The 26,132-nt window shown below is 39.4% G+C and overlaps 1 protein-coding gene across 3 annotated transcripts in view; it reads right to left on the bottom strand.

Annotated features, from left to right (window-relative positions):
* Positions 1-26,132, bottom strand: part of LMO7 (LIM domain 7) — a 132,137-nt gene that overhangs the window by 62,609 nt on the left and 43,396 nt on the right. For all 3 annotated transcript variants that reach the window (XM_053935442.1, XM_053935443.1, XM_053935441.1), the window contains exon 4: positions 11,618-11,724. In XM_053935442.1, coding sequence (XP_053791417.1) covers positions 11,618-11,724 — 107 coding nt within the window. The remainder of the gene's footprint in view (positions 1-11,617; positions 11,725-26,132) is intronic.

The raw sequence follows: 26,132 nt of genomic DNA on the forward strand, positions 1-26,132 counted from the left end.
ACTATGCTGAATATAGCATAGGCAAATACACGTACCAGCTTATTTCAACAGACTTTCAGCCATTCTTATTCATTATTCTTCTGAAGCTTTCCATGAAACTTCCAACAGCTTAATGAAAAACTGTCATATGTTAAATTGCTAATAATTAATGATAACATTTTTTCCCTGCACAACCTGGTCACATACAGAATACTGGTCTGGATTAAGAGACCTACCATGATTTTATTCATCTTCTCAGATAGCTTTACACACAATGTTCCACATTTGCTAAAGCTTAACAATGGCAGATTGCTTGATTGATTTATCAAATCAAATTAATTGCTTCCATATGATTTGTGTTTGATTTTTTCCTTAGTTTTGTTTCTTGGAGTTTTCCATAGAGCTACAGAAGTTAAAAGCAGCTTTTACTGTATACAACCTTTCCAAAACCACACACAGGAACATCCACATGGGGCCAGATCAAAAAACTGTATCAAGCCAAAGATCTCATCCTCCCTTATAATCCCAAGTGGTTGCCTAAGGAAGAGCAAAAATAGACAGGAAAGATGCTTCTCCCTTGTGGACTCTCTAAGCTAGATGTGGTTTCCACATACTATGTAACTCTTAAAAGATTTCCCTTCTTTTAAGATTTCGCCACTATCCCTTGAATGCAAGTAAACTTTGATTATCCACATCATCTGTTGGCAAGGAAGCCTCCTTCCCCTTCATTGATTATTCATATAACATGGCATGCAGTGACCAGTTGAATCACTTGTCCACACCATCTGCTAGTGGGTTTTTTTGTTTGTTTGTTTATTTGTTTGCTTTAAGCTTGCAACTTTGTCCAGCTCTCCTGTTCAGCCATCACCTCTCACTCAGTGTACTTAACTAAGCCTGCAGGGGAAATTATTTCTACTTTTAGTCAGAGAGATGCTATGAGGGTGAACATATTCCAGTTCCATAGATCTGCTTTTGGAGGAATTTGGGCAAGTGAGAAAGTGAGAAAAAGGAAAATGATCCAAGTCCAAAGCTTCATATGGTATTGCAATACCAGCAAATGCCAGATTAACTACAGCAGCACAGTAGAGCAATTGTTTTTCCTATTCCTGATACTTGTTTCTGGAATAAGGTTGGGTCCTTTTCTTTTTTTGCTTGGTTGTTTGTACTTTTGCTTTTTTGGGGTTTTTTTGACTGGCACTGAGCACTGCCTTGATAAAACTTTTGGTCCCTTTATCTCAGGTCTGAGCAGTATCAGTTATTCAAGAAGTCATCATTTCATACACAAAACTGAAATTGTTCTGATTTTCTTGTTTTCATTAAAGTAACTCAAATTTCCTTCTATTATATACATAAAGGGAGCACAGTTTCTGAAAAAAATAACCTGAAAACTACTACTAAAAGCTGTTTACAAGAGGAGTTAACACTGGTATATTTGGATAGATTAGGACTCAATTGTGGAATTGTACAGTAATTCTCTAACTGCACAGATCCGTGTTGAAAATAAATGACAGCTTCAAGTCAAACCACACATAAATAAACTGCCTTCTATTAGCTCAGGCATTTTTAGCTAGTGCTTTACCATGTACATGACTCACCCCCGAAAATTATCACAGTTGAGGGCATCTTACAACATCAGGTCACAGAGTTAAAAAGAATACATTACTGCATCATAAATCTGACAAGTGTATTTCAGTGGTTATTCACAGGGAAAAAGTGGCTGTCTGCAATTTAATAGCCTTTGCAAGAGCAGAAGTATTTTGGACTCCCTTTCCCCACCCCAGTTAAATATTTTATCATATAACGCATTGGAATCCACGTCAGTTGATGCATATCTGTACATACTGGGTTCAAAGGTGTGTGCGTGTTTACATTTGCAGGACGTTTTTTCTGGAAGGGAAAGGAAAGAGGAAATATCATCAGCATTAGTCAACCTTCTTACTCTAGTCCCAGAAACCAGTTGCAGCAGCTTTCAAAATTTTGCTTTCTGAGTCAGGTTCTGATACCACGCTCCCTCCCTGGGCAGACAGAATTGTAGGGAGGGGGTACATATGCTGGAGGGCAGGGCTGTCAGGAGGACTAGCTCTGCAGGAACCTCATATGACATCCAATATCACAAAGTCCAAGTCCTGCCCTGTGGATAGACCTAACTCCTGTAACTGCAGAGTGGGGTGGAGAGGTGGGCCTGGCAGTCCTGCTGGGCCGAGCCTCAGCCAGCAGCCAATTCTGGCAACACTGACCAACAGCACCCACGGCTGAAGGAGATGGTGCATGGGTGTGCAAAATGGAGCATTTCAGAAGGCTGACAGACCCCACCACCCCCCCTTTCCTCAGCACTTATTATGCCACCTCTACAATGCTGCTGTCTCCAGTTTGGTGTCTCACAGTACAGGAAAGACATTGATAAACTGGAGCAAACTGAGTGGAGATCACCAGGAAGTTCACAGCTGGAGATCCTGAGCTTGATCATCCAGCTTGTTCAGTCTGGAGAACAGTTCTCCTGTTGGGTTTTCTTTTTGTTTTTGTTGTTGGGGTTTTTTTCCTTTTGTTTCTTAAAGACAACAGATCTCTATCGTTTAAAAGAAACATGCCTTTGTGTGGTTAAGCTTGGCTGCTATCTAGGGCTCTTTATTTCCAACCCTCCGCCCCTTCTTATCATCTAACCATGTGGTGAGACATTATTTTGTTTAATTGGTTTCAGTGACGGCATGAAAACAACCCTTTAAATGCAGTTTATGAGAATATTTTAAATTGTTATTTCATTGCCAATTGCATTCTCTAACAGTCACAGCAAAAAAAAAAAAAAAAAAAAGCATTAATGTCACTTTAAAGGATACAATAAGTGCTCCAATTAAGTAGTAATAATAATTGAAACTGAAATCTCTGAATGGAATAAAAATGGCCAGAAGTACAATCAAAAATTGTCGATACCCTGTTCAGCTTTACTTTCTCTATTTACAGAGTATGGTTAACTGGCAAACTCCGGTATCCATGGAAAACTTCAAGAAGTCAGCTTCCCCCACTATTTAAATATAGCAGCTCTTCCTGTTGAGTTGTCTGCAGAAAAACTAATTGAATTTCAGCAATTTAGCAGTAAAATACAATTTAGAATAATACAGTAGTGAACTTGCATACATGTTTCTGTGTAATTGATGTTATAAAAAGAATAAGCTTGTGTTAGTTAAGTCATTCAATTTCCAACATCAGACACAAACACTTTTTTTTATGGAGGAAAAAAGAGCCACCACCAAAAAATGCAGGCTTTCTCTTTACCTTCTTTTATAAGGAACTCAATGCTACTCATCAAAAATGCTGTCTTCCCTCTCATGCATTGTTTCATAAAGTGCATTTAATCCTGGGAAGTTAGGGGATTAAAATGAATACAGGTATTTAAGATTTAGATGGATTCCCATGGGAATCCTAAAATGCTAGAGACACTTCTGTTAATACAAACAAACATTGAAAAAGCATTGGTAAAGGCCTCCAGTAATAATGGGTTTGTAGCCCCTCCCCTCCAAAAAGTTATCCCAGAGATACTTTTGAAATGTAATAGGATCAAATATGATGACTTTGAAGAAACCAATGCAATTCAGCAGAAAGCTACTGCAAGCTACTGCAATTCTCTTCAGGGAATCATTCACTTCTGTAGCAGAACTACCTGAATTCCAATATAATCCTATGGATCTGTGTCACTAGATACCTGAATTGGTTTTGATACAACTAACACACACTACATGTATTGTCATTCTGAATTGCTCAAACTCCTCCTGTGCATGTGTAGATATAGGTACAGAACTCCAGAGTTCTTCATTCCTAGAGCAGAATCATCTTCACAAAAAAGCAAATGCTATCGAAAGTATAATCTGATAAAGGAAGTGTAAATTATTAACTGTTAAATTACTCAACAGCAAAAGTGATCTATCTCAAATATTATTCATAATGACCAGAAAATAAAGCAGACAGATTAAATAGCACCACACCCAACATCTTATAGACTTTAAACCTAAGAATTGGAGGTAAATTTCTAGGTATGGTCCAAAGTCTGGAACATATTTTATTGCCTACGATGTTTTTACTGGAATGATTTACAGTTTGTGCAGATTAGTGACATGAGCATGAATATTTTAGACCTAAGCACATCAGTTTCACAAGACTGAAGAAAACCAATTTCTTCTTTATCTCTGCATAATTGTCCTAAGTACTAAGAGAAGTAAGACATGTGAAATGACTGATCTTGAAATTAGTTATATCATTAAAAAAAATATAGCAATTTCAATATTTAGAATATAGCTACACACAGGAATCAAATACATTTCTATGACAATGCCCATAGCAAAAAGAGAATTTACACACTTACAAAGTTGTAGAAACATTTCTAGAGTCAATCTGAAGTGCTGCACTTTTCCATTTCAATGGAACTGCCACTAGGAAACTTAGTTACTACAATAAAGGCCTATTACAACCATATGTGTAAAAAATGTTATTTCCCTGAATATAAATGGGGGAAGAGCCACATCCATTGAACTAATTAAATTTTGGTTAAATGGTTTTTGCATTTCAGTTTTCAAGACCCACAAAAAGCTGTCTCTTATTTGTTTCACCTCAGCTTGAATTCAAAGATAGTTTCTAAAATGCTGAAGCCTTTGGGATGATTGACTCTTCAGTCACATAGGTATAAGCAAGAGAAATTAAGCAGGTACAAGTTTTGGTCCAATCATTTTCATACTTCATGCACTGAAGCACTTGGCTTTCATCCATCTCACCACTTTCTATTCTACGCAAAATAAAAAGGCAGGAAAGGGTGGTTCTATGTTGTGTGAGTGTTTTGAGTTGGTTGGGTTTTTTTTTTATTTTGAGGCCAAATTAGAAAATAAGTTTTTCAATTCATTAAAATGCATGTTTCTTGGGAAAATCAACACAGCAAGTTCGGGTTCAGCTCTATCATACTCTCTTATTACAAGCATTCAATTCTTGAGCAAAAAAAAAAAAGTTCCAGATGATATAGTAACTAAGCAAATGTATTAGATATGAAAGAAGACCACAAATTCAGTATTATTGGCAAAAAACACCAGCTCTGAACTATCTATCCACAAACTTATCTGCTTTCTCTCTCCTTTCATTGTTGTTTTTGAGGTTGGTTTGGGGTCTTGTTTGGTTGGTTTTTCAAGTATCCATTTTTAAGGTATTTGACTCTGTCTCATTTGAGCAAAATATGACAGCTCTTCCTGAAGGGCAAAATAAGATACAAGTACCAAAAGAGTGTCTCATCATCACACCTCGAACTTTCAGGTAGCTGATTTGCCAAACAGTTTAAAGAGTTGAGTGACAGTGGTAAAGCAAACCTAAAAAATTCCTCCAAAGACTGAGATGTGGTATTGCTTTTACAATTAAAGCTCTCCAAAAAAACAAATTTCCAAGAGCCTGGACAACAGTTTTCCACTCAAAAGATCATCTTTTCAGGAATTTCTGTGTAGATTGCTTTCTTCAGTGGTCTGCCCAATAGTGTTAACGTTCATCCCATAGAATACAAATTTCACTTTGCCTTTGTTCACCCAGCAAAAAAAAAAAAAAAAGCACCCTGAGCAGGAAACAGAAGTGGAATCAGGAAATGCAGCATATTCCCCAGGACTAGACAGGAAGAACATTCAAGTCAGAAGAAACATCAACTACTATTAAAAAAGAATATTTTTTAATTCAGTATCTACTATATCAGGAAATAGTGTACAGCTACTTCCTACCACAAAACCAGTAATTTGCACTGGCAGTATTGTAATTTAAATTACAGGCTAAAGGAGATAGGTACTAGAAGGCACTGTGTTTAGCTTAACTCACTGGTAGAAGGCTTCCCTTCTGACAACCCCTAAAAGGAGAGGGTTTCTTAATAAGAGACAAGAGTTGTGATATGCAAGGTAATGATTCTGTACATAGGCTTAAAATACTTATGGTTGGTATAATAGTTCACTCTTATATAATCAGAAGAGCACCCCATGAAATATATCCTGTTCCAAATAGAACAGGTGCAGAATATGTGCTTACAGCCATACCACACAGCAACTATTTAATTTTCTCGGGTTTTATTTTGAAAGCATCTATTCTCTGAACCACTTTTTTGGGTGGTATTTTAAATTCAGAAAGTGTTATCTCTGAACTGAAATAGAGAGCCTGGCTCAAAAGCTCAGCTGAAATGCAGGAACACAAGGATGAACATGGCATGTAACAGTTGTTACTTCTCTCCAGTTGGCTTTAGTTATATAGAGCTTTATGCTACAGAAAGCATGGCATTTTAATTTTTCAAGGATTGTTTTTTGTTTAGGAATTCATGAAAAAAGATTATACCAAAGAAACATTAAATGGATTAAGTTAAAAACTACTCAGAATTTTGAAATGCCAGTACCAAAGTCATAGCTCTGTTATTTCATCTCATGTATGCACTTAGTCCCACATCAGCAAAACTTCTCCAACAGGGTTTTCTGTTTGCTTTACATAATTAACATATTACAAGATTGAAGATGAATATGTGGGAAAAGTGAAGGCCAGCAAAAAGATCAAGGCTTTATCCAAATACCAGGTTCTGCAAAGTGATGAGATACTTCCAGCTATCTTGGGAAAAAAACACCAAATGGTTTGGGTCGCAAGAGACCTTAAAGACAATCTACTTCCAATCCTCCTGCTATGGGCAGGGACACCTTCCACACCAGACCAGATTACTCAAAGCCCCATCCAACCTGGCCTCAAACACTTCCAGGGATGGGGCATCCACATCTCCATTTATTCCAGTGCCACACCACCCTCACAGTGAAGAATTTCTTCCCAATATGTAAAATTAAACCCACCCTATTTCAGTTTAAAACTATTACCCTTGTCTTATGCGTTTTCGTGATGAGTCCCTCTCCTTTCTTTTAGGCCCCTTTTAGGTGCTGGAAGGTCTCCTTGGAGCCTTCTCTCCTCCAGGCTGAACAACCCCAGCTCTCTCAGCCTGTCTTCATACGAGAGGTGCTCCCTGCTCATCTTCATGGCCCTCCTCCAGAGTCACTCCAGCAGGTCCACATACTTCCTGTGGTGGGTGCCTAAGAGCTGGACACAGTGGTCCAGGTGGGGCCTCAGTTTTTAGTTTCATTCAAGACATACTCTAAATATAACAATGTAGTAAAAAATATTAGTGGCAGCCAAGTATTTTAATTTGCTCTATTATTGAAAAATGAAATTAGTATAGTAAAACTTCAACATTAGAAGTCAGGGCTGTGGTAGCTTTAAAAAAGTTAGCTATTTAGGATTTTGCAGTAAATTTTCTTTTTTTTTTTTTTTCTCCTCAGTTTAATATTTTAATCTATTCACTCATCATTTTTTTAATTTAATATTAGAATTTAATTATATTCTTTAACTGGAGATCTCATGTTATAGAATGATAAATTTTTTCATGTAGAAGAATTAATTTTCTTCAAAGACAAATTTGAATTTACACTCTCACTCTGAGCATTCAGGCTGCCTCCTTTAAAACTGATATTTTAGATAACAAACTCCATCAGAATTGATACTTGGTGTCTGATTATGTGAACTCTCTCTTATAACTCCTTGGTATGATTTTATTAAGAACCCTTCCACAGCTGGGTACAACTGGGTGTGTCACCCCTAAAGAGCTGGGTGAGGAAGTGCTTAACATTTTTAAATAGTAACCACTCTGACAACTGAGAGTCACTAAGCTTGTATTACATTCTTACTTTGACAGAACCAAAAAAGAATCAAATGAAGCATTAAGACAATCTGGCATTCGTATAAATAAATTTTAAAAACCTTCACTAAGTGCTGGGTTTTAAAACAACAGCTCCAATTAGAAATAATAAAACACTACGCTAATAAACCAAAAATCAAATATACCGAAAGAACTGAAGAGGGACTCACATGCATTTAAACAAATAACTAGCCACTGAACAAGATGATATGCATATGACTGGCAGACAGGGTATGTGAGGAATAAGTCCATCTGGATGATCCTTCTTGGAATGCATGACATATTGCTGTACTATACCACTGAGCAATAACTTCTGCAGATTTACAGAAAGACTGAACTATAAATCTCAGGCATTAATCCATACTCCAGTTTTTACTAGCAGAGAAGAAATCACCCATGCCAGGACCATTTTTCCACACCACCCAACTACTAATCTTGCTGATCTGGCAAAGCATAAAGTTTGCAAGGGTTGGAGCAGCAACCGGTAATTTTAGCCAGGCTTTTTATCACAAACTTCTAAACAATAACATTTTAAGGAGTTTTTCTTTGCAAAAAAGATAATCACTTGGAACTGGAAGTCTGGGTATGTAAGAGGATTCTTGCTTCTCTTGTCCCAGATTACTTCTAGTAATTATAGAGGAGGATTTCACATCATGCCTGTGCATCATCTCAGTTGCAAAAGAAAACAAAATACAAGTGAAAGTTGTAGTCTCCTCACCAGATAGATAGATTATTTTCTCAGAACAGATTCTGTTCTTGAGGAACTGAGGGTCTTGACCTTAACTCAGGTGACACAAGAACACTGCACCACGTAACAGTTTAGTAACTCTGAATGGTTTTGCGGCGGTGTTCATCAGAGTGCTGTCAGCAAAGGTACAGCAAAAGGCAGCAAGCACACTCAGAAATAAAGTACAAGGAGAAAATAACTCTTCCTGTTGGGAAGGGAGACTGCCCAGATGGCACAGGATGGCAGTCTGAGATGGCAACAGCCTGAGGGCATATGACTTCCCACAAGGTAAAAAGGAGATACCACACATAACTGCCAGGCAGGAGCACATGGAACACCACTTCACAGAGCTAATCCACTTCAAAAGGGAGGTGTTCCTTCTGAGGACCTGCTCAGCACCAGATGTGTCAGATCAGCTGAACAAGGGTAACAGGGACACAGATGCAACCTCCCAGCCAGTGTGAAAGACTGGTTTTGCTCTTACATAAAATGACAGCTCTCGTGTCCTCTTAGCAGCAGAAGCAGACCCACCCTTTTAATGGTACCTTCCTCTCACCAGTTTTCAACATCCAAGGCAAATCAAGCACCTTGTCATACCTGCCAGTACATGCATGTCCTACCAGCACCCTGTTCTCTGCCACCCCAGCCTGTTAAGCTGACTTTTCTAAGCAACAGTTTATTTAATCTGTTTTGAGTAGATAAAAAAACCTGTGCTAACAGTGGTGCAACAGCAGAACACAGCAGTCCTCTTGTGGTGTCAAAATATACACTGCTTCAGGCACACATTAATGTTATCCCATACAACACATCACAGCTGCTTTAAGATGTGGGCAATTAGCCTCAGGTGATAGCAGCAAAATGAATTTGCTTAGGAATGTTAGAAATCCAAAAGTTAAACGTAATCTTTTTAATAAGTCAGCAGATGAAAAGTTTTCCTTCCTGGTGACAAGAAATTATTTACTTCTAATTATGAAACTAGAGTTAACAGTGGATAAGACAAAAGCAAGACATGAAATAGTATCCCTTTTCTGTGGCCTGGCATCCTACAAGTTTTGAAGACCTTTGTAATTCATCTTGAATGTATGAAATTATTTATTTCTATTAAATAATAAAAAAGACACATCAGATAAAATTCCTGATCAGACAGCATTTCTCTCCTGACACAAATATAAATCTGAAAATCCTCTGAAGAATAGCTTGCTCTCTGGGTAATAAAATTATTTCTGTAATTAACTTTTCAATGGAGAGAGTTATCTTTGTGTAACTTATTTCCTTCATTTCTTGGAATAAAACTTGCCTCCCATCCCTCTCCAACCTCCTAAATACATCAAAAGTACTAGTATATTTAGGACACCACTTTACAGCATGCTCAGATACAGAAGTTTTGAATTACTCTGGAAGCATTTAATACACACTGTGGGACTGTCATATGATATATAATGTGTGGAGAAGAAAACTCATACTGAAACAAATTACAAGAACATGGTTGTATGGCTGGCAGCTCTTTTGACTCTAACCCAGACCCCCCACACTGCTGTCCATAAGAAGCACTCAGTAGTTAAATCTGCTTTTTTGGAAAACACTAATTAAACCATTGCTGAGAAGGTATGATATAAAACCACTGTTGCCTCGTGACAACTTCAAATTCCAGCCTTACTTTCTGCTCACAAAGCTGGGAAGGGAACTGGCGGTGCTCAAAGACCCAAAAAAAGCCTCGGTTACAGACCCACTGGATGGATTTCACGGCTGACCTCTCCTGGGTGCCGCGGTTTAACATCGGGACGAGTTGGACAACATACCTTGCACAACAGTTCACTACCTCGACCTCCCTGGGGTTCCAGCTTGTCTCTATTGACGCTGAACACCAGCTCCTGCCCGCCTCCAACCCTTCCCAGCCATACCCTTGGAGCAAACCTCCACCAAAACAACTTTTGCTAGGGCTTTGTAAGTAATTTAAGCACGGCAGAGGTTACCAACCCTCCAGCTTTTGGCATGACGTAGGAACTGGCAGACAGAATACCAACGTCCTGGAAGTGTGCCAAGTCCCTAAACAGCAGATTAGTGAGAAACTACGTTTCGGGTATGAGTCAAAGACTGAAAACACATTGCCATCTCACATATCAGACCTTAAAACAGTATGAACTTTCATTCTGAAACCAGGCAGAGAAAACATCAACAGGCTACCACTCGACCAACCTATAAGAGATTTCTTTCTAATTAAAGCAGCTACATGTCATTTCACGGTATTTTTTTCCTTGTATTTACAGAAGGATTACTGCCTGTTCCTCTTTGATAAAACTGGTAATGTAAGACAGGAATCAATCCTTCACATTTAACCTGACAGGTTTCCAGCAAAACCCACTAAAGATTTTATTTTTTTGGAGACAATAAATTCACCCTTTTGTCCCAGTATAATAAAAAGTTAACACTGTAACAAGTCAGTGTGCCCTAGGATGATTTTTTGCCTCGACTCATTTATCTTAAAACACCTGTCTGTACAGTAAAGTTTCACCTTAATCTCTCAGAAACTGGTAATAAAATTCTTACTAGGAGTCTTAAAATATGAAAATCCACTAAATATATTTTAGAACCAAGCCTCTGCTATTTCACAGGAAAAGTCCCATCTCCATAAACATGCCAATTACATGCAATTCAGTACTTAATTTCTACTCACACACACACATACACCCCTTGACAGGGCATGTGACACTCAGAGACAAACATCTAATTAATACTTGGAGTGGCAAGACCAGCAGTCCTTTAGGAACACTATAGCTATGCCTCAAATCCATTTGGATAAGTATCAGAAGTACCACCTCAGCCTTTCAGATTTACACCGGTAATCAAAATCATAAAAAAAAAGTGATGCTTTTGCTATCATTTAACAATTTTGCTCCAAGTCTAAAATAAGATGAACAGTTTCCATCTCAGATTAAATGCTGTAAATATTCATTAACAATTAGTTTCCTTGTAATGTAACTATTATAATACTACTTCATTTTTTAAATTACATTTCTGCAAGTCTAATCCTTTAGCTTTAACAAGGCTTAAACCCTCACCACAGTATTCAGAACTGCTCATACCAGATTAAAATAAGAATTTTCCATAGGCAAACATTAAAAAAATAGACTATGAAAGAGCTTAGAGGGAGAAAGGAAAGGAGAAAACAAAACCACAAAACTCACTTGACTGTAACTCGATTGGACAAATCCTGAAGATCTCCTGGGTGAAAAAGCTGAGCTTCTTTCAGTCCAATGTTTTCGCACGCTTTCAGAAAAACATTTATATTATCCTGCAAAGAGAAGTAGAAAGCAGTTGCTCAGTTAAGAGCACTAAGCAGGTTTTGCAAGATGATTAGTACTAGCCTTTAAATGTCAAAGTCCAGCTCACATAAATGAAATTGGAAAAGCAATCTTCTGGATCATAAACGCTGGTCGTTTCTCATGCACACAGGCAGGCTGGGCTGTGATGGCAGGGACTGAGGGGTACGTTAAAGATTACCTGGCATAAGGCAGCAGTGAGCCAGTAGGCAGCAATCTCCACTTTGATGTCAGCTCTGCTCAGCAAACAAACGCCCTCTTCCTAGCTTTGCACGACAAGCCTCACCTATTGCCTTTAAAAATAACTCCAGCTACTGACATTCACCACCCAGAAACTCTTGGCAGGGAAGGAAGAAGAGGAGGGACTCTCCGTTTCTATGCTCACAGACTGATGAGGGAATACTGCACCTGGAGTCTGGCTTTGGTTGCTGAGCAAAGCTCGGGAGAGACAGAAACCAAACTGTATTCAGAGCTGCTGCTGCTGTCTCACTTGGAGGGGGGGTTTCTTTCTGAGTCCCTCCCCTTCCCACACCCCCTCCTGAACTTCACACCGATCTGTTATAAAATATAGGTGCAGCACCCACTCTCTGCACCTGCTGCAAGACGGACTGACCCATGACAGAAATGTTAAAGAAGAATAAATCTAATGATATATACAGAGATTATACAACTTGAGATCTTTTTCCACTTCATGAACAGTGGGCAATAGGCAAGAAATTCCTTCTCGTTAAAGCGGAATGCTATCAACAACAAAAGAATGTGCCCTCTTGTGCACTTGCTTCCTTCAGCTGCAAGCCAAAGGAAAAGGTACACGAAGTTACTTAATTCATAAGCTACACACAGTCCTGTCATTAAGAGTTTGTAAGTCAAGGTGCTGGTATCAGAATTTCATAGTATAGAGAAGCTCTGCTTTAGCAATTTAATATGCTTTACATTTTTTTGACACATAATCACTGGATGTAACAGTTATTCCTTCATTTAAAATTCATTAAAAAACAATCTACAAAGGAAATAACAGCTGCTTCTAATAAAGAAAGTAAAACAAACCCAAGAATCCCCACAACCTTCTGTTTTGAAGGTCCCTGGGATTCTAGTATTTCTTATCAGTCTGTAAACATGGCTTAATTCAAGGAAAATATTTGAACAAGGTATTCCCCATGCAGGCTGCGGGCTCTGCCTTACCACATCTGAAAGATCCCAGGTGTCTCATACCGTGAAGGTTATGCCCCAAGGCCCAATGTGATGTGCCATGGTGGGGGCTGCTCTGCTGCACGGGGGTGCAACATGATGGCCAACATGGGGGACACAATGTGGTGGCAAGATGAGAGGAGGAAGCTGGGAAGGATGGAGGACAGGCAGCCTCACCTATGCCCAGGTCCCTGCACATTTGCCCAAGGAAGAGCTTCATGCTGCGAGATGCAGTCTCAGGAGGGGCATTTGTTTCTCCTTTCCATGCAATGCCCCTCTTTTCTTTCCATGCAATATGGGGAAAGCTGTCTAGATGTGTCAACTTTATTAAATTAATATTTGAGTGTCACATGAGTACCAAACTGGCAAGGACTTGAAAAAGGCATTGTTTCCTCTGCGTGGAAGAAGCCACAGACTACAGTCCCATTGCAAGAAGAGGAACTACTTGCTAAACAACCATCAGGTCAGTGTTCAGGGGACTAGGGAGTCTATGAAACTGGCAAGTAAGGCACAAGAAGAAAGCAGCAGAGCAGAAAGAATGAGTAACTCCAAGGTAATGAACTGATACCAACATCAGTGAAGGCAACATGGTCTGCTTGGTCTGCCCAGTCACCACAGCAACTCAGAGCAAACTCCCAAACCAATGGGTTATGTCAACCACAAGGCTGAAAATGAGCACACTGTGCAAGTAAACAAGGAAGAAGAGTCAGATTTAGAAAAATAGATGTCGTCTACACCCTGAGAGCAACAAAAACAAAGCAGAGGAATTGCTCATCAGTGGATGCTTGGCTGCACAACCACCAAATTTCTGGAACATGAGAGAATTAATTTTGAAGGTGTTTCAGCAATTAAACCTATCAAGCATCAACCTCCTGATAAATAACACATACAGCCCCTGAGAACATCCCACTGACAGGAGTCAAGACTGTCAGGAATGGGGTCAGAAGCAGGGAGAAATAACAGAAGGCAGAACATCGTTCATTACAGTGCACACATGCAGGATAAAACATGGTTCAAAATCTTCCTTCCCTCAGCCCCCAAGCCAGAAGTTTGATCACGCCTGCTATCTCACAGTTACTGCCCCAACACCAGCTGTTCTGCAGTCAGGGCCTGGAAATGGCCCTCACAGCACCAAGAGATGACACACCCAGTAGGGTATTTATCAGGTTTGGATATCGACACAGAAAGGTATCATTTAAGCAAATCAGCACTTCTAAATACTGTCTTTGCCAAGTTATTCCTGACCATCACTAATCATCACAGTTAATCAGCAAAGCCACAGATCTCAAAATAGCTAGCAGCCATTTTAAATGCTACCAGAATAATGAATGGGAAGATGAATTTTAAATAACACCACAGAAATAAGTAGGAAAAAAAAAAGACAAGTTATCAACCTTGCAATTAAATTTAACATTAGAAATGTGAACAGGAACATTTTTCAGTGATTAATCCACTCAAATATAGAAACCATTACACCGTTCCTTTTACCAATGTAACTGTACTTTAACAGGACTAATGGTCATTGCCACTGCAGCTGCAAAGGACATACTGGAATCTGAATCTCATCATACTTCACAAAAATAGTTCTATTTAAACAACCAGACCTCAAAATCCTGGACTTATCTCCAGGTGACAAAAGTCACTGACAAGATGTGCTTAAGGGAAAAAGGTTCACACTTGCATCCACCACCCTCCTCTGCCACTAAGGTGTTCTCAATCTCTGTAAACACAAGCAGACCATTTAAATTTATGAAAGAAACAAGTTAGCAGAGAAAAAGGATTATGAGGATAAGGGAAGGGGAGGGACTTAAGACAAACTGGAGATTTTGATTCCATTATACTAATAAAGTGGATTATGAGAGGCAATACTGGTGCTACCTATGAGCACAAAAGAAGCAAAACCAGAGAGAAGAGCTGCCCATTTCAAAAGCAAGGATTCATTATTAGATAGATCAAATACTTTTTTTGCAGAAAACATAAGGTTCTGATCATTATTAGAGAAAGCTCTTGAACTAACAGGGATAAAATCATCAAGTTAATTTTTGTTCATGTTTTTAAGAGAATTAAATTAATACATTTCCCTGAGCATCTGAAGTTGGAATAAGCATCACAGAATTACAGGTTTTAAATCACAACAAAAATAAAGCCTGAAGTCTAAACCACAAAATTCAAGTGTAATTCATTTCTGGTATGCTATTCCTACTTCTAAGTGTCTTAGTGAGAAGGGGTGGGGAGGTTTGAATGAGACTGTGGTTTTATCCCCAAATGGTGGGCAAGATGGAACAGCAGAGCATTTCAAATGTTCCTAGCACGGCTTGAGTTTTCCACATTCTGTACAGACTTATATTAAATGCACAACATACAACACTGACTAGATAGAGCTATTACCCTTCAGTATTCCATTTTTGCCTCAAACTTCAAAGTGAACCGCACCCAAAAGCTCTGCAAAGTCATAATACTGGAAAGATGGAGCTGCCAGTGGGAAGCAGGTCATTCGCAAGCAGGCTTTTAAATATTGCTGTTGGGAAAAGGCAAACAATACTGTACACTTCCAGCTCTGTACCTGACTTTCTGGTCCCCATGGGGCATCACTAGACACAAACCCTTCCCTTAGCCTGTTGTTAAAGCATTGCCCTCTAACCAATGCTTTGAACGAGCCAAGATATCATCTCTACACTGAAAATGAGACTGTGGTCCACACCCTCCCTCCAGTATCCAAGCAGAGCAGGACTAGCTCTCACTCCTGCAACTCCATGGACTTGAGGAGAGGAAAGAGCTGAGTCTTTCCTCTCCTTCACTTGCTGGTCCTCAGTGCTGCTTCTGCTCCTAGGCCAAGGGCAGGGAGGCTGTGCCAGAGCAGGTGAATGTGAGGGGGAAAGTGGGGCCATTGCTGCAGGGCTCCTCATTGCCACTATCCTCTAGACCACAAAGAAAGATGCCGGTAACTCTGTGGGGAAACACAAGAATATGGACACCTTCCTTTAAAAATAACAATTTTAAAGAGCAACTTAAAAAAAAAAAGAAAAAAAAAATTGAGGCACTGGGCACCGGTTCTGTGTTGCACCTGTGATCAGCTCCTAATATGTGTCACCTTTGCAAGAATTTGAAAAGAAAGACAGAGCGCTGGTGAGGTGCTGGCAGTGAGGAAATGCAGAGGTTCCTCAACACCTAAAAAACCAAAGAGCACTTCTAAATCAGACAAAAAAAAGTCAGCATGAGCAACAGTAAAGTAAGAGAAAAGACAAAAGATGCAGAAAAGATCAAAAAGAGGTTGACCTTAAGTAGGAAGAAAACCCCAAAGTCACCTACCTGAGAAGAGGCATAGAGTGTGGAGTGTATAAAACAGAAAAAAATTTAAAATGTCTAAAGTAAAAGCTAATCAAATGAGGTCTCCTCATAAGAGCATGTAAATACTATTTTGACTACTTACATGCAACGTGACATCACACTAAATTCAGCTTGTGTAATAGAACTGCAATTTTATTTTGAAAAAAAATCCTCATTATCATGATTATCTGGGTGAGACAGGAATATTAATTGAAACAAGTGTGCAAATACATTTGCTTTCTTTAGGGTGCAGTCATGCTGTGTGGTAAACCTGTTCTTCTCCTTAGTTAACTGTTTGTCTGAACCCCTGCATATGCACCAAAACACAATGAAATCTTGTAGGCATACAAGTTATGGCACATCTTTCAAATCACTTGGCAACAGGGAGAAAAACAATTTAATTAACATGTTGCTTTAATGTTTTTCCTGAGTGTATCAGCCAATAAAAGACAGTACTCCAGCTTGTCTCCTATTCTGATACAAATACCCATTGTTTCAATCAAACTGCTTACTTCTACTGCTATTCAAGCTCTAGTTTGGACGGGAGACTTGGGGAGGAGCATGCTTGGGTGGGTTTTCTGTGGGCTTTGGGGAGGATTTTAAGCAGTTATTTTCAGTGTATGAAGGGGATGGTACTCTATGCTTGCAAGGCCATGAAGAGTATTTGCACTAAGTGGTACACCGTTATCCAGACCGTGATTTGGCATCAGAAGTTGTTTTCAGTTTCCAGGCTTTCAAAAAAAAAAAAAAAAAACCAAAAACACCACCAAGTACCTATAGTGCCTAGCAACAAAAGCTTTTGACATTTTAAGTGAGACTGATGCATTTTTTTGGCTACAGAATTCTGAAAGTCATTTGAGTAGATCACATTTAACAAGCATTTTTCCTTAGTATAACATTTATCAAGACATTTAGTCATCTTGAAGGAGACACAGCTTTCAACTCTGCATCCATGACAAACCCTCTTTATTAGCACCCTCATTCCCTTAAGTAAGGGCAATTTCCATCACACAAACCTGGTATTTTTTCAAAAAAAATAACTTTCATAGGCACAGCATTATACAGTCCACTCAAGTTGTCTCAAATCAGTTTAATGAAGAATTTAGAGCTGCGTTTGGCAGCAGCATCACCATACAGCTACACATTGTTTATATTCAGAGGTGGGGTAAAAGGAAAGAACCTACAGCAGGAGCTCGCTGAACAAGTTGGGTGACTTGCTCTTCCTCGGAGGTACGTTTCGGTTATTAGCTCCGGCTATGGGTGCAGGTGGGGGCAGAAGGGGTGGGAAGATAGGAGGGAAAAGGACTGAACACAAACCCTGTTTGTGTTCTGACCACAGGCCTGGGAGCCAGGAACTCCCCATTACCACCTTGGCCTTGAATGTCAGGATGTTTATTGCCCATTAACCACCCATCTCATCTGTAGTGTGTGATCCCAGCTCCTACAGCTCTCTGTGTTTCTCTCAAGGTCAACAGTTTCAACCTTGAACTGAATGCAGAAGGAGGAGTGGATAGGATACCTGAACTGCCTTTTTCCTCCCTTTTTGGCCCCGAAACTAAAAATAGTAATTAAAACAAATCATCCTGCAGACATAATTTGACTTACAGTGACCTCAGGGCTTCTGTTCAGTAAATTATCCCACCTATAACAGAGTGCACAGAGCACTGCGTTGGCCAAAGATCAGAAACTGCGTTAATTGCTTTGCCACTCCCCTCTGCGCGTCCTTCATTGCTTTTCCACGCTGGGTAAAGCAATAAATTACTGTGATCCTTGACACAGGGATTCCCTGCTCCAGCTCTATGCATGAGATATAAAATCTTTAATGATTCACTGCCAGCTTTCCTCTCAGAAAGCAGGTGCTCCTGCTGCGAGAATGCAGGAATGGAACTTTGTGCACAAACTTTGCAGTTACCTTGGTGTTGCCAGTATCAATAACTGTAGATCAGACAGGAAGAGAAGGAACATTCCCTTTTACCATTGCAACCATTATGGAAACCACATTTTGAAGCACCCTTGGGGAATGAATAATTCTGGTTTCGGACAAAAAGGTCCGTCTCCCAAACCTCAATTCCACCTGCAGTGACGAGAGCAGGTTACGGATCTCTGTAAGACCAAGGTGCGTATTGAAGGATCCTCCCCAAAACTTGTTATTCAGGTCCTGGCACTGCCCACCACCATGTGTAATGGCCAGCAGAAGACACCTCTGCTCAGCCCACCTCATTGCCTGCAACCTCTTGCAGCATTGAGCTCCAGAGTTTCTTCACAATGGGAATAACTGGATTAAGGAAAACACACAAGAGAAATTAATGTTGGTTGTTGGGTTTTTTAAACAGGACTTCTGAGTTGACAGCCTTTAAGGTGTTTAACATAAGAAAGGACCAACTGTCTGCAATGACTCAAAATGCCTCCCAGGCTCATATCTCTAACCGTGCTACAGCATAACCTTCACTATGACATTAAGACATAAATCACAGTAACAATGTGTACCAAATGAGCCTTTTATTGATAAGAGAGTGAATATCAGGTTGTAAACTGCAGGTGTGTTTCTGGGATGTCACTGCTACCAAATAAGGCTACCTGGAATGGAGAAGGGCTAAAGTACAGCATGTTGGCAGACAAGCCTTGTTAATAGAGCTAATCCACTCAGAGGCATTCATACTGTAACGAAAGTATAGATTTGGAAAGCCAGTATGGAAGAACTAGCCTGGGCTATTTCCTTGTTTAGACAAGACTTAACTTTCCCACCAGTTAGTTGCATTCCAACAAAAGTCAAGGGAAAAAAAAAATAATTCAAGTGATATGCTTTACACCCGGAACAGTTTATACAAAACAGACTCTGCAAGCGAAGTGTGCTAAATACTCCAATGCCAAGTCACCCCACTACACAGAACTGGAATGACAGTAATCCACTTAAAGGTGAAACTCCCCTGAAGCCTAATGAGTAATAAAAGAAGTAAAGACCTCTTGTTCATGAAACACAAAGTTTTTTGGCAGAGCTTGCTTTCCTCCTCCACCCCCCCCCCTTTTTTTTTTTATTTGTATACATAAGGTTTTTTTGTTTTGCTCACACAGGTTAACAACTTGATATAGGTGAAATTCAGCTTCTTCATACACAGGACTTGAAACAGAGCCTCAGATCCTCAATTCATGTAGTCCCTGATTTTTGGACAATTATTTAGTACTTCATTCTTCATAAGAGAGCATTTGGAAACTTCCTTTAACTTTGCTTCCTTCAAGAGCCAGGCATCTTTTATTTCTTAACAGGAGTAGCATCCTAGTACTGCATCTAATTCTTCCTGCCCTACGTGGGCTTATCCCATGCTGTTGAGAAGCTGTCAATGAGTGGGTTTGGAGATGACCTCCCTTGGAACCCACCTGAACTCCTGCATCAGTGCCAGGCTTCCTCATGCCCCTCCCCATCCTCCTGCCACACAGACAGCAAACTCGGTCAGCGCCCTGCATTTGGCAGCACTTGTTGCTGGTGTTGTTGTTAATAATTCTTTCACACACCTCACTGGAGGAGGGTGATTCAGCACAGACACATGGGTGTGGAGGTGTTCAGGCAGGCGTTGGGAGATGTGGTATGAGGATTTTGTACCAAGCAGAAGGGTAAATAGCATAGCTGCACCACTCCACCATGGATACCGCAGAGAAAGTTATCACCACTGCAGTTAACATCTACTTTCTTTGAAAACTGCCATAAATTTTAAACACCTCCCACTGATAAATACCTGACAAGCCAGAGGTGGTGGGGGGGAAAGGTACTCCAGTGTCCACCTTTTGAAGATTTAACACAAATAAACACTGAGTGGTGAAAGGAATGTCAAATCTGCACTTCCTTCACAAAGGAAGGAGAAATCAGATTATGAATATCACAAGTATGAGTTAAGGTGTGTACTTCTTCTACATGGTTGACATTTTTTTTCCAGTTAGGAAAGAATGTTTCTTGACAAACAGACACAGTCATCAGTTACTTCAGAAATAAAACCAGCATACAAACAACAGAGTATACCACAGACTACAGCTGACTGAATGGATAAATGGAAATTTCTTGGAATTCATTTGGCAACCATATTTATCTATTTTGTTAAGTGACGGCAAGCTGATGCAAAAAGGGTAATACTTTTTCAGAGCTTTGGTTTAGAGCAGGAAAAAGGGTGACAATTTTCCACATTAGAAAGTTCTTGCTGCCAATCATATTACTTTATAGTGAGTTGACAAGATTTTTTAAAAGTAATTAATTAGTTAGCATTTTGATATTTCATCCCAGTAACAGACTAAAAGCATTGGTTTGAAAGACTTGATCTCATTTAAAGCATCCCAAAATACTGCTTTTGATTCAGAAAGCAACCAGCAGGCACAACTAACTCCGTGACAAGAGGCCAAGACAAGTACCTGAACCACCATTTCTTGGGGTCTGCATCCATACACTTCCTCCTTACTTATGTCTCCTAGACACATTTCACTTCACCATCACTCACCTAAAAACCTGTCAAGTTCAACCCCATGTCTGGGCTTCACTCTGCCTGATTGATGTCTTGAGCAGCTACTAAAATTTTCACAAAGAGTTTGCATCAATCTCCTCTTTCTCCACACCCTACATTTCAAAGTGTTTAGGCAGCAACAGAAAACAATTAAAGGAAATTCAGAGCTAAGGCTGAAATGTACCATATGTTTTCAAGCAGAGGGGCACAAAACATCAGTAAACCAGTGCTGAGATTACATACTCCCACTATCAGGCATTGAAAGACTACAGAACAATGTCATCTCTAACTATTAATAACCATACTTCCTTTCTAGCACACAATCCTTTTCTATTAATTGTCTGCTAGAGGTTTTTCCATAGAGGCCACATTTCTCTTTCCCATAACACAGCAGAAAGAGTACCAAAAATGATTTATAGTTCCATATACATTCCCATCAGGTCTGGCATCACTCCTGACATTTGCTAATTTACCCCTTTTTTGGTTTACAGTGAGATTAATGAGAGAACTGGATTGAAAGTCAAGATTTCATTCCCATCCTACTACGACTTGCTTATGACTTACTATGACTCAGCACAAAAGCCACTAAAACTCTCACTAACCACACTCTACTATCTTTAGGTGTAGCACTGAAGCAATGGTAAAGAACTCTTTGTGAAGTACTCCAAGATTTGACACATTAAAAACGTCTTAGATAAGAAGAAGCAAGACTTTTCTTAAACTTAACTATTTAAAAATAAGGTTTCTGCAATGCTTCATAAATTTACAAAAGCATTTTAAAAAAACAAAACTGGTTTTGGTTTTCTATTTAAACAGAATTTTCATCCCAGTGGCCATCGTGTTCCCAAACTTGAAGAAACATCTGCTTAGGAGTTTGAAGTAATGTAAAATTCAGAAGTTTCAGTTGCCAATGGAAACACAGTTACTAATTTCCAACTGCAATTTTCTGAGCACTGACAAAATCTCACTAAAATACATTATGTAAGAAATTTAACACTTTATTTGATGGCCACATTTGAAATACAGTGCTGTGTCAATTCCCAGGTGAAAACATTTTTTTCTCATACTAATAACACAAGATCATAGAATAGTCTGGGTTGAAAAAGACTTTAAATATAAACTTAGACCAACCTCCCTGCAGTGAATAGTGACATCTTAATCTAGATCAGATTACTCAGAGCCTCATCCAACCTGATTTTGAATGTTCCCAGGGATGAAGCATCCACCATCTCTCTGGAAAAGCTGTTCCAATGCCTCACACCCTGACAGTAAAGAATTTCTGCCTCACATCTAATCTAAATCTTTTTATTTAAAACCATTACCCCTTGTCCTATCACAACAGAGTGCCTTCTAAAAAGTTTGTCCTTATCTTTCTTATAACCTTCCTATAAATATTGAAACCTAGAGTCTTCTCTTCCCAGGCTGAATAACCCCAACTCTCTAAGCCTGTCTTCATGGGAGAGGTGTTCCAGCCACTTACCATTTTTGTGCTCCTTCTCTGAACCTGCTCCAACAGGTCCATGTCCTTATAGCTGGGTACAGCCCTGAAGGTGGGGTCTCACCAGAACAGAGCAGAGGAGCAGAATCCCTTCCCTGGCATGGCTCCCCACACTGCTTTGGATGCAGCCCAGGACACATTTGGTTTCTGGGCTATGAGTGCCCTTAGCTGGGTCATGCCCAGCCTCTCACCTACCAGCACCTCAAATCCTTCTCTGCACAGCTGCTCTCATTTCTTATATTAATACTGGGGGGTTGCCCCAACCCAGGTGCAGCACTTTGTCCTTGTTGAACCTCCTGAGATTCCCATGGGCCCACTTCTCAAGCTTGTCCAGGTCCCCCTGGATTGCATCCCATGCTTTAGGTGTGTCAACTGCACCACTGAGCTAGGAGTCATCTGCAGATTTGGTGACAGTGTTCTCAATCCCTTCGTGTCATTGATGAAGACATTAAATAGAACTTGTCCAAGCAAGAATCCCCAAGGAATGTCACTTGTCCCTAATCTTCCTCTGGACATCAATTATGACCACTACCCTCTCCATGCAGCCGTCAAACCAATTCCCTATCCACCAAACAATCCACAAATCTCTCTCTCCAGTTCAGACAGAAGGATGTGTTGTTCAGACAGAAGGATGTTAGGACATGTCTGCATTCCTTCCCTTGTCCATTGATGCAGTCACTCCATAACAGAAAGCCAATAGGTTGGTTCAAGTGGGACCTACCCTTGGCTGTCCCAAATCATGTCTCTGTTCACTATGTTCCTTAGCAGAGCTTTTAGGAGCAGCTGTTCCATGATCTAAACAGGCACAGAGATGAGGCTGATGGGTCGATGGTTCCCACGGTCCTCCTTCCTACTTTTTCAAAGATGGGTATAGTGTGTCCCTTTCCCCACAAGAAAAAGGAAAATAACAATTTTGAGACTTTTTTTTATGTGCAGCATAAGAACACTGAACAAGAAAACTACTACTATAAAGAGGAACCTGGCCTCATTCCTACTATCCAAAGTGTCCCTGAGCCTGTATTAAACATATAAACTGCATTATAAAGGAGAGCACATAGGATGCAGAGCATGAGTTTGGGTAGGTCATACCCACTTTCACTTTCTTCCTCTTTGGTTTTATATTTATTGAAGTTCATGCATAAGAAACACCAACTGCTATTGCAAAACAGAAGTTTTTCCTCATGTAAGGATTATGCCAAGTAATAAGTCTCTTAAAATACTTGTCTTTCTGAATTTCCCAACAACTTGCTGGGCATAGTCATCCAGAAAACAGGTAATGATGCCTCTTTCTTTTTGTTTACACATTTAAATTAAAAAAAAAAAAAAATACAGGTATCACCTTGTGCCGTGCCTTATGAAAAACAATACCAAACTAATCACCTTCCTGGTGAATGATATCAAATAGGACTTGCTCAGCTTCACTTTTAGCAGGGCTGCATATGCACTCACCCTGTACTTCTGAATGTACATGCCACTGACAAATCAAAATCCCATGACCCAGATCAGCCACAAGAGAGGGCCATAGAACCTGGCCTGGAAACAGAGCCCATAGCTACCACACTGGCTGTGATGTGTTCTGTTAGTCTACAAAAAGGTGACTTAAAATCTTCAGAAGAAATAGCAACACTACATCACTCAGTATTACTCCCTCATCACTGAAAAAACCAAGAAAAAGGTCAGAAAAGCAAACAGAGCACATCAAATGCTTATCAGCTCATTAGTCAGATCTTGACCAAAATTTATGAGGCTATTTCTTATAAGCATTTTTGGATTTAATTGCCACACAACCAGAAAATTTAAGTCTATATTTTCTGGTGTTTGGTAGTGAAGCAAAGCAAACAACAGCAGCTTTTATATAAATTACTCCATGCATTTGTGTACTTGCCCTTCCTCATTTTTCACGAGGAATGGAAATGAGACGTTTCTTTAAATCAATTTCTCATAGCAGACAAGATACCATTATTACTATTGTAGCCCATACTAGTCAAAATTCACAGAGCAGGAGTTTAAGATGAAAAAATAGTAATTTAAAAAAATAGATAATGCAAGAAGATAGAAAAGTTGTACCAATATAAAGTATAAAGGCTATACTAAAGACTAGAAGGTGAACAGCAAGAGAAAATCAGCATGAAGGAATGAACTTTGAAAGCAGAGGTGCTTTGAAAAAAAATAATTTAAATAAAATTAAGCCTCTCATATATCATCAGATTTCTTAAATTTAAGTGGAAAAGACAACTCATTTGATTCTAGGTAATCTAGAGAAGGAAGTTTGTAGCTAAGTCCTAAATAAAACATACACCTGAACTAATATATACAAGTATGAACTTTGCCTGAAAAATTGTTTTGAAAGTGTCCTATAATAAAGTAAAAATGTCGCCTGCATACCATTCCCCTGCTACACAAGGAAAAAAGAAAAAAAAAACAGAACACCAAGAAAACCCCATCACCCTGTTGAGAAAATTTTCCCACAGAAAAGGAAATTTTGGCCAGCTCTCCTTGATGACAAAAGATAAGGAAATACCAGGGCGGTTCCATGGCTTGCAAAATGTTAGGCACAAAAGCACAGAAAAACATTTTTCTTTTTTATGTTCTCCACCCCTTTCTTTATCTTCCCTTTCATTTTAGTTTAGCTTTCTATCATATTTCTCTCTTTTTACCTTTATTATTCCCTACTTTCCTGGTTTAGAAGGTATATGCCAGTGACCTAAGGAACACTGTTTCAGTGGTTGCTTTGGTGCAAATGGTATTAATACCTCCTGATGCATTCAATAAGCACATTTTAGAATAGTGCCATATTACATTGCATTAAAGAGAAGCAATGATGTTGGAGTAGCAGCTGTCAGAAGGATATGTTTCCTGTTGAATCAGGAAAATAAATGTTTGAAAAAAGCTGCATGGCAAAGCATCAAGATGCTCTCCACCCTAAAGGAACCCTAATTCCTGACTAGAAAAAAAAAATCCCACTCTACAGTATTTCAGATAAACATTTTCAAACCTAGGACTGCCTAGAGATGCACAGCTTTTTTTGTATGTGTGAAAAGGAAACAAAAATTCATTTAAAAATCCCTTTTCCAAAGCTGAAGAACTTTATGAAGATGACATTTTTTGCTCATTTTCATCCAGCACACACACTGAAAACTGAGCTAGCAACATCTCACCTTGTTTGAAATCACAGATCAACTTGAAACCAAAGTGCTAATGTCATTTCATTTACAGCTCTGAAAAACCCCATAGCTTTCTATTCTGCCCTGTTGTATGATCACAACCCTCATGTCTCAAATGTGAGAAAAAGCTTCCCAAACATAGTGCAAAGCATTGCACTTCCACCTTATTCACAGGAGCTGCAAGAAAAAATAGATGGTCTTAGAAGACCAGATTGGGATATTGCAAGGCAAAAATGGGTAAAAGCAAGATTTCCATTTGCTACCCCTCTCCAAAAGAGACACTGGCTCCTACCTCAGAATTTGCTTCACCACCTGGTCTCAGCTGGAAGCCTACCTTCACTAAAATTCTGCCTTGCTGAAGAGTGTACACTTATTCCTCCTGAGCAAAAACCAATGTATTATTCTGACAGATATGTTCAGTTTGCATAAACTATACATAACTCATTCATCTTCCAACTGTCTAATGGCATCTTGTGACTTTCATTCCAGGTTATGATTCTCTGTGTTTAGCCAACTGAGTTGGAAACAGGAGGTTTTTGGGGAGCAATGGTGCTGCAGCCAGAGATACATCTCTGAAATTGTTCAGCAAAGCCTTGTTGGAAAATATGCTGCCAAACCACAAAATCTTCCCCCTTGTGATTATATTCAAACCATCTTCACATGCTGGGATTCAAGCTGAAAACTCTGTATTTTTTGAGAAAAAAGCTTTCCTCTCTGTT

The sequence above is a fragment of the Vidua chalybeata genome, chromosome 2, assembly GCF_026979565.1.
Source record: "Vidua chalybeata isolate OUT-0048 chromosome 2, bVidCha1 merged haplotype, whole genome shotgun sequence".
Lineage (NCBI taxonomy): Eukaryota > Metazoa > Chordata > Aves > Passeriformes > Viduidae > Vidua > Vidua chalybeata.